The 9549-nt window shown below is 52.8% G+C and overlaps 1 protein-coding gene across 1 annotated transcript; it reads left to right on the forward strand.

Moving 5' to 3' along the window:
• Window positions 1–2149: 2149 nt before the first annotated feature.
• Window positions 2150–8527, forward strand: IL1RN (interleukin 1 receptor antagonist; the record flags this gene model as incomplete). The annotated part of the gene is made up of 4 exons (XM_079941007.1): window positions 2150–2265; window positions 4694–4782; window positions 5895–6007; window positions 7219–8527. The coding sequence occupies 4 exons, from the start codon at window positions 2150–2152 to the stop codon at window positions 7432–7434; spliced, it is 534 nt and encodes a 177-aa protein (XP_079797133.1). The 3' UTR covers window positions 7435–8527.
• Between the last annotated feature and the right edge of the window lie 1022 nt (window positions 8528–9549).

Consider the following 9549-nt stretch of genomic DNA (forward strand, 5'->3'; position numbering starts at 1 on the left):
CGCATGGCATACGGGATCTTAGTTTCCTGACCAGGGATCGGACCCGTGCCCCCTGGAGTGGAAGCACAGAGCCCTAACCACTGGACTGACAAGGAATTCCCTTTAAGGACAATTTTTGAGTGATGCTGGTTTAACAGTCAAGGAGTACTTCATAAGTAGCCTAAGAAAGACAAGTAGGAGAGAACTTATCCTGGGAGGTGGCAAGCTGCCTTGTTCCCTTACAGCAGGTGTGATGACCAAGGTATGCACCCGGTGATTCATAAGTGTTCCAGAAATTATAAACCCCAATTCAGCAAATACTGGAAGTGACGAATAACCAAGCAGGTTCATACACATCGCCTCCTTCAGCCAGCCCCCCCAAAACAAACAAAAACAATCGACCCCCCAATACAGCCCTCGAAGGTAGACATTATTTCTTACATGTGTTTCAAAGGTGAGTAGGAGCCCTCAAGGTCGCACAGCTTGTGAGAACAGAGCAGGAGATGTGCCTACGTGCCGTTTTGTCCTACTCAGGGAGGTGACAATTTTTGCAGAAATGTTTCACTTACTCTGGAAGAGGAGCTCATTAACGATCTGAGAAATTCATTCGCAAACTTCCTCTTTAAAAAATTTTTTTATCGAGGTATAATTGACATATTACATTACGTGAGTTTCAGATGTACAACATAGTTATACAATTATATTTTTTGCTTGTGATGAGAACTTTTAAGATCCACTCTCTTAGTAACTTTCAAATATGCAGTGGACCCTACCTCTCTGACAGATTTTACCCTCATTTGGACACAGCCTCTGATTGGTTGGTTGAAAATAAAGTCAGACTCCTGCTGTAATAGGAGACCCCTGGGTGGGAGTCAGGAGACCTGGATTTCTGGCTACACCTTTGCCATGGAAGAGCTGTGTGACCTTGGGCAGGTGCCCTCCCCTCTCTGGGTCTTTCTGGGTCTTCTTCAGAAACAGTGCTGGGGTGAGGTAGAATGATGCTGAGTGCCCATCCGGTCCTCAAAGGCTACAGTCTGTGCTTCTGCACCAGCGTTACATTCTCCTACCATTTAGATCATGTAGGACCCGCTTCACCTCTTTTCTGTCCATTGATAGGAATATACTTTCTTTTTTCCTAACTGTCTAGAATGTAGTAAGAAAGGAAGTGAATGTTTCTTAGTGCTCACTATGAACCAGAACTTTTGCCTTCCAACCAACCTTCCTTCCTCCCTTCCTTCCGTCCTCCCGTCCTCGTACCTATGAGAATGACATAATCAACCTCCTTCTGAGCGTGAGGAGAGAGAAGCAGAGACCCAGATAAGTGACTTGTTCCAGGTCACACAGGTGGCAAACGGCGAGTGCTAGAGGTGGATTTTTGGATTCATTTCCGTCCCACGCTGAGTTCACCCCATTTTCCCGAGACCATAACTTCAAAGACGTCGATAACAGGAATAGGGTTGGTTTCAAAGCCCCTCTCAGGAAGTTGACTCTAAAGCAGGAGGCAGCAAACTTCAGGCCAAATCCAGCCACCACCTGTTTTTTGTAAATAAAGTTGTATTGGAGCACAATTAAATTAGCTTGCTGGTGTACAGATCGTCCAAGGCTGCTTTTCAGCTACGAGAGCCGAGTTGGGTAATGATGACGTGCGGCCCTGCAAATTCTAAAATGTTTGCTATTTGGTCCTTAACAGAATGTTTGCCAGCGCCTGGTCCAGAGTCCAGCAAGGCCGTCCCGCCTTCAAAGAACACAAAGTGACCTGAGTCTGTCACGGGTCCTGGGAGCCCTGCCACCCGACTTCTTAGGAAAGGGGGATGTTTCTACTCAAACCTGTTTTTGCAACGTCTCAGGATACCTGTCGGGCAGACGAAGGGCTTTGGTTTTCAGTGTGCTCTTATTCCCAGGAACTCCGTGAAGGGGAAATAAAAATCTCAATTTTGGGGAAATTGCACAGAGGAAAAGGGGAGGGAATGGGTTACAACATCCCATTGCGACACTCAGCAGGGCTGAAAGTGACAACAGCAAGGTTTCTCGTTTTGAAAATGTGAGGGCGTTTCCGTTTCTCACAGTGGGACAGAGTGGCCGCAGCCTGGTCTTGGTGAGGGACTATTTTCTTTATAAGCAGCTCCTCTGGGTCTGAAATGGCAGTCTCCCATTGCCTTGTGGTCACAGGATGGAAGTCTGCAGGCGTCACCACGGTTACCTAATCTCTCTCCTCCTTTTCCTGTTCCATTCAGAGACAGCCTGCTATCCCCTGGGAAAGAGACCCTGCGAGATGCAAGCCTTCAGGTAAGGCCGACCCAGAGGAGGTGGGGCTGGACGGGTAGAAAATGGAGAAAGAACAGAGAGCCATCTGTGGCTGCCAGGTTGCATGAGGTTTGGGCTGGAAAGGGATGCTCGTTATTCAAGTAAGAGGTTGCCACATCCGCGGTCTTCGGGACTTGTATTTCAAAATATCCCAGATGTGTGAAGCTTGGCTGGAGGCCTGGCGGACTCTCCCAGAGACCCTGGCAACTTGGTGACAGACACGTGCCCAGGAGCCACGCTGGGGTTTGGGCCCAGCAGAACATGCTAGGCAAAGAGGCAGAGAGGGGCGCTGTGGGCAGGGCACAGCCCAGAGTTCCAGACTGACTGTTAACAGTGCCTGTCTGTGTTGATATATCAGAGGGTCCCGCTCCCCTGGGACCTCAGTTTCCCCTTCTGTGACATGGGGTTAATGCTAACCCTGCCTGCATTACAGGGTCGATGTGAAGGTCAAATGCACGGATAACAGCATGACGATGTTTTGTGAGCAGTAAAGCGCCTGGCAACGATTACGCTTATTAAAAATTAGGTCAGGGACTTTGTGAGATGTCATCATTCCTGGCTGTAAAAATAGCAGGCTGTGATGCTGATAAAAACAGAACACTGTCCGAGTGCGGCCTCTGGGCCAGGATGTCCCAGGACGTGTCAGGGTGATCTCACCCTCCAGCTCTGAGTTTCTCTTGCCTGAGGCTACGGGACGCTGCGCGCCTGTGTGTGTTCCAGAGAAGTCCCTCCCCCAGGGGTCTGCCTCTGTCTCCTCCCATAGGCTGGGCGCTCTAGGAGATGCTCCAGGGATGTTTAATCCCTTCAGATGGGATTCAGCTCATCCAGGAGCTAAGCATAATCACAAAAGGTCAAATGCTCACTCGTGCCAGGAATTTTACAGTTTGCCTGACCCCCTCTCATTGGGCTCAGGGGCTCGTCACAGCCACCTGCTGAGGTGGGTGCTGCTAGCCCCCCTCACAGGTGAGGAGATGAAGCACAGGTCCAAGGTCAGGCTGGTGGGCGGCAGGGAGCAGAGGGTCCGCGTCGCGGCTGGGGCTCTGTTTACCGCATCTCACCGCTGCAAGCCCTGCTCTCAGCCGGAGGGGTCCTTCACCAAGAAGAAAAAACTGGAAGCCAGAAACAGGCCATGGGGTGAGCTGGAGGGGAAGCTGACTTGTCCCTGGGGACAGCGGCCCCTGACAGACCCAGAACAGGCCACTGGCCAATAGAGGACAGGCTCTGGGGACAGACCTCCACGGTCTAAGGCTTGGAGGGAGTTAGCTGCAAGGGACTCTGACCCTCGAAACTTCTCACCCTGTGCCGTGTGGGCCACTAGTCTTGGATGAATCTTAAAATTTACATTTAAATTCATAAAAAGAGAAGAAAGGAAAAAATCCAGACCCTTGGTCGCATTACGTTTCAAGAGCTCAATAGCTGCATGTGGCTGGTGGCTGCCATATTGGATGGTGCAGTCAGAACATTTCTGCACCCACGAAGTTCTGTTGATGGTGTTACCCTAGAGCCTGCTTTGCTGAAGTAGAAGGTGGCTGCCCTGAGAACTTGAGCATAAGGAGCAAGGTAAAGAAAGGGGTAGGAGCTTCCCTGGTGGCGCAGTGGTTGGGAGTCCGCCTGCTGATGCAGGGGACAAGGGTTCGTGCCCCGGTCCGGGAAGATCCCACATGCCGCGGAGCGGCTGGGCCCGTGGGCCATGGCCGCTGAGCCTGCCTGTCCGGAGCCTGTGCTCCGCAACAGGAGAGGCCACAACAGTGAGAGGCCTGCATACTGCAAAAAAAAAAAAAAAAAAAAGAGAGAGGGGTAGAATGCAGGCCCACAGCTCACCAGCTGTGGGGGTTGGGCCTCTTTTGGTTTTTTTCATATTCAAAATATATTTCTTATTTAAAATATTTTTAAGTTGTTACTTATTTTATTTTTTGTTGACTATTTTATTTTACTTTTTAAATTTTTATTGGAGTATAGTTGGTTTACAATGTTGTGTTAGTTTCAGGTGTACAGCAGAGTGAATCAGTTATACATATACATATATCCACTCTTTTTTTTTTTGCGGTACGAGGGCCTCTCACTGTTGTGGCCTCTCCCGTTGCGGAGCACAGGTTCTGGACGCGCAGGCTCAGCGGCCGTGGCTCACGGGCCCAGCCGCTCTGCGGCACGTGGGATCCTCCCGGACCGGGGCACGAACCCGTGTCCCCTGCATCGGCAGGCAGACCCTCAACAACTGCACCACCAGGGAAACCCTATATCCACTCTTTTAACCAGGGTTGAGCTCAGTCTCCACATCCATGATACGGGTGTGCTGAATTCCACACCCCAGGCAGAAGGTTGGACACAGATTCCGCAAAGTCTGGGGAACACAGGAAGGGGCTGGGCGCATAGAAACTGTCCACTACAGCTAGGTTCTTCTGCTTTTCAGAATCTGGGATGTCAACCAGAAGACCTTCTACCTGAGAAATAACCAGCTAGTTGCTGGATACTTGCAAGGACCAAATACTAAATTGGAAGGTGAGTGGTTACAAAGAAGGCCAATGTGATGTGGGCACTGGTCACATTGCCTGGGGTCTGCAGCCTTGTGGCCCAACCGTGGGAACTTTAGGTGTGATGTCCTAAACGCTGCTGGCTCTTTGTGGCCGAGTCTGAAGCTGGAGAGGCCTGGCCACTGAAGGACACGTACAAGCACAGCCTCAAGAAGGCAGAGATGGGTGGAGTCTTGGTTGGGAGCTACCATCTACAGGCACCGTGGTCCCAGGGGGGGAGGTATGGCCCAGGAGGCAAGCTCAGCCCTTTCCTTCCTCTGGTGCCTAGAAAGCCCCCGTGTTCCTGTGTGATCAGACTCTCACTCCCACCCAAAAGTCATACACCATCAACACGGCTGGGTTATGTCCCTTAATCACGGACACCACATTTAGTCATGTTCCAGATCCATGTCAAACTGGATGAACTTGAACAAGTTTCACCCACTCTGTTCCTCAGTTTTCCCTTTAGTGAAAGAAGAGCAGTTGGATGATGGGACGTGGGATTCTTTCAGCACCGGCCCTCTAGGCTGTTTTCACGTCCCCGATGGCTGGCTTGGCGTCGTAGGATGGCGTTATCCCCATGCCCTTGTCCTCTGTCCCCGTCTCACTCTTAAAGGGTGTGAGACCCACCTTTCCTGTCCTTTTGGTAATTCTCCTAATGAGGACACAGAGAGGCTGAGATGTTCACTCCCTCACGAGGGCATGGAGACCACCGAGGGGAAGAGGCGGGTTCAGAGTCACCCAGGCTCCTGTGGACCAAGCCCTGGCGCCCCACTCATGACCTCGTGTGCTGTTTTCCCTGCCCATGGGCAGCACACCTGTTGACCTAGAGCGCAGGGGTCCTGGGGAAGGGAGGGAAGGATAGAAATCACCCGGAGCAGATTCTAGGTGCCTTGGACCTTGAGGGGTAGCTAGCTAGTGTGCTTGGTTTGATCTTCTGTTGGGATGCAGACCAGGAAGGGGGGCCCTTGCTGTCCTTCTGACCTTGGGGTTTTACTTAAGGGGCTGGAAGAATCCCCGGGGAGAGTCCAGCCTGCCGTGTCTTCGTCATCTGTGCCTCCTCTTCTTTACAACCCAAACTTCCCCTTTGTCCTTCCCCAGAGAAGATAGACGTGGTGCCCATCGAGCCCCATGCTATGTTCCTGGGAATCCACGGGGGGAAGCTGTGCCTGGCCTGTGTCAAGTCTGGTGATGAGATCAAGCTCGGGTTGGAGGTAAGGACCGTCTCAGATTAGCGAACACCTCAAACTCGGTGGCTTAAAACAAGCACAATGGGTTCTTTCTCGTGATTCTGTGGGTTGACTAGGATCAGCTGGGCAGTTCTGTGCCACGTGGTGTAGCTGGGGTCCGTGCTCCAGGCTCTCTTCCCACGGGGTCTCTCTGAGTTCAGCTGCCCTCTTGAACTTCCTTATGACACGAGTGCTGGCTTCCAAGAGGGATTACTCCAAAAAGACAAGCCTCAATGTGCAAACGCTTATTAAACTTTTGCTTGTATCATACCACTAATGTCGCATTAACCAAAGCCAGTCAGGTGGCCAAGCCTAGCCTCAACGAGGGAGGGGACTACCAGGGTGTGGACACCAGGAGGCATGGCTCCTTTAGGGACCTCAATCTCGGTATGCTGCTGTCTTGCCCAAGGGTCCCCAGCCCACTTGGACTTGCCCTCTTTTGGTAAAGCCAACCTTTGGGACCATTCTCTTCCAACCCTTATCTACTCAAACCCATGAGCTGGCATCCCATCCAAGACCCTGTACTCCCGTGAAATATTTCTTATTTTTGCGGTGGGGTGGGGGGTGAAGCATGCCGTGTGGCTTGCAGGATCTCAGTTCCCGGACCTGGGACTGAACCCGAGCCATGGCAGTGAAAGCCTGGAATCCTAACCATTAGGGCACCAGGGAAATCCCCTGTGCAAATCAATGGGCTACTCAGCCCTGGGAAAAGAGGGCTTTGTATCAGGGGATTGTTGGATAAAATCTCAACTCAGATTGTGAGTGGCCGTAACTATGGCACTGTCCCTTCTGTCCGCTAGTGGACAGACACTTTATTGGAGCGGGGCTGCCTGCTCTGTGTGGCGCTGGAGTGACCACGATAATGCGGTAACGTCTCGCATGGACTGCGATACCCGGCCCACTTTGTCCACTGCTCCCTCTCTTGGAGGTGCAGACACAACAGACCGCCAGCCTCCACAGGCCTTGGCCTCTGCTGATGGTACCATGTGTTCCCCAAACATATTGGCCGAGGGCTGGAGTGACCAGATTTCCCCGAATCAAGGTGTAACCGTGGGACAGCCTCCTTGTGTCACAAGACCCAGGATGCTGGGTGTCCTGCCATGGTCTTTGGGCCAGCATTTCTCCGTGGGCAGTCACGGGGCCAGGTCCTGGGGTCTGGGGTACAAGGACCTCTCTGCTCTTTCCTTGGCCCCCAGCCGGTAAACATCACTGACCTGAACAGCAGCAAGGAGGAGGACAAGCGCTTCGCCTTCATCCGCTCCGACAGCGGGCCCACCACCAGCTTTGAGTCGGCCGCCTGCCCCGGCTGGTTCCTCTGTACTGCGCTGGAGACCGACCAGCCCGTGGGCCTCACCAATACGCCTCAAGATGCTGTCCAGGTCACCAAGTTCTACTTCCAGCAGGACCAGTAGCGGTGCTGTTCAGCATCCCTTGCCCCCCACTCCCAGCACATCTATGACTCCAGAGATGTCTCTCCCTCCCACCCGGGGGCTCGCGATGGTTGCAGTGAGCGCTCAGCGGGGCAGCCTTGGCCGGGGGCGGGGGCAGCCCTCGGAAGGAGGTACGAGAGCCCTGGGAACAGCCTCCTCTACTTACCCAGCCTCTACGAGGCCTCCGCCAGGTCTTTCTAAAGTGCACATGGGATCACGGCCCCGATCAAAGCCCTCAGGGTCGCCTGTACCTTCAGGGTAAAGTCCAGGCGCCCTGGCCAGCCCCAGCCCCTCCCTCACTTCCCTTCCAGGCCCCAGAGCCCGCAGGCCACTCGCTGACCTGCCCCCAAGGGGCTCCCATTCCGCTCTTTGCAAACTGGTACTTTTCCAGGGGCAAGAGTTTCAGGCTCTGTGGCAAAATGGAAAACAAGCGTTTCCTGGTTTTTTTTGTTTTTTTTTTTTCATTAAGCCAGCTTTGAGAGAGAGTCCTTTATTTGGAGATGATGTCCTTTCTGGAAGGGGGTGGAAGATTAAAATATCCCCTTGTTTAGGAAATGATGGTGAAAGGAGGTGATAGCTTTTCCTCTTTGTCTTTCTTGTTTTTGTGATGCCCTGACCTGTAAAAATGAAAAGTTAGTGGACTAGGTTGGTCCCCTAGTGTTTTTCTTTCTGGAACATTCCTATAAGTCTAGACCGCCCCCCGGCCCAGGCCCCGAGCGCCGTGTCCACTGCAGACCTCCTGCAGCTGCCTGCAGTGCTGTCCCCTTCCCTGCCCTCCCGTCAGAATCCCCCAGCTCCCAAGACACAGCACAAATGTGGCTTCTCCGGACCTCCCGGGAGGAATGAATCGCTCCTTGACCATTTTAGCACTTCCGACACCCTGAGACTTGTTTGGAAGATGTTGTGCCTCTGTCTGTCTCCCCACCATCCTGTGAGCCCCTGAGAGCAGGGACCTTGACCCCCCCCCCCCCATGTCTTAGGTCTCTGCAGGGCCAAGCACATGGCCTGGCCCTCAGTAGGTGCCCTCAGTGAACGTGTGTTGTATGTGTTGAGTGGAAAGTTTCCTACTCCCTGTGACCTGAGCTTTGTTTTACAATAAAACCTTGAAAACTTGAAAACTCATCTACTTTGCTGGCTGTGTCCATGGCCTTGCCGGGCTTGGGGCAAAGAGAACTGGAAAACGGGGGCGGGGTGGAATGTCGAGCGACAGACCTTTCAAACCCTGGGGCCGGGCCTGGGTGTCTCTCCTCTGAGTCCTTTCCTCCTTGGGCCTCGCTCTCCTCGAATAACAGGAGAGCAAAGCTCTCTGCCAGGAAGGTGTGCAGCACCATCGTGCACAACAGCCTCCAACTGGAAACAACCCAACCCCCCAGCCCAGAAGAATGCACACGTAAACCGTGTACGTTCGTACATACAAGGTAACGCTCGACAGCGAAGAGAATGGATAAACCACAGTTGGCTGCAGCCACAAGACGGATGAATCTTACAAACACCTTGTGGGCTTCAAGGATCCCCAAAGCATGCGTAGAGCACGATTCCAGTTACAGACAGTTTAAAACAGGCAGATGGAACCGTCGTGGGGAGGGATGCAGAGACACAGAGAACAGCAAGGACACGCCCTGAAAGCAGGGCGGTGGCCCGAGGGGCCAGGCAGCATTCTGTTTCTTGGCACGGGCGTGGTTAGGCGATTTTCTGTATGGATGTTATATTCACAGTTTTGAAAGGTCTAAAAATAAAAAGCCTTGCCCCCTCCCCCCATCCTGGGATGTGAGGGAAGGGGGCACCTGGGAAATGGTGAAATTAACAGGTGGAATGTTGAATGTGGCCCCATGAGATGGGAATGCAGGACTGTAAGAAGGACCGTTTATCAAACACCCCTCGGCTAAATAGAGTCAGGCCAGCAAGGGGCGCTGTCCCTTCCTGGGATTCTGCCGACTTCTGGGCTGGGTCCCGGGAGTCCGAGAGTCAGGCCCCGCTGGGCCCACAGCCTGCTGTGTGATGTTGGCCAAGTCACCTCCCTTTCCTAAGCCAGGTCCCTCCTTCTCCCAGGAAGAGCGTTGACTTAGATTGGGGTTTTCCAAACAGAGCTCCCTGGAT

This window comes from Stenella coeruleoalba (assembly GCF_951394435.1).
Source record: "Stenella coeruleoalba genome assembly, chromosome: 13".
NCBI lineage: Eukaryota > Metazoa > Chordata > Mammalia > Artiodactyla > Delphinidae > Stenella > Stenella coeruleoalba.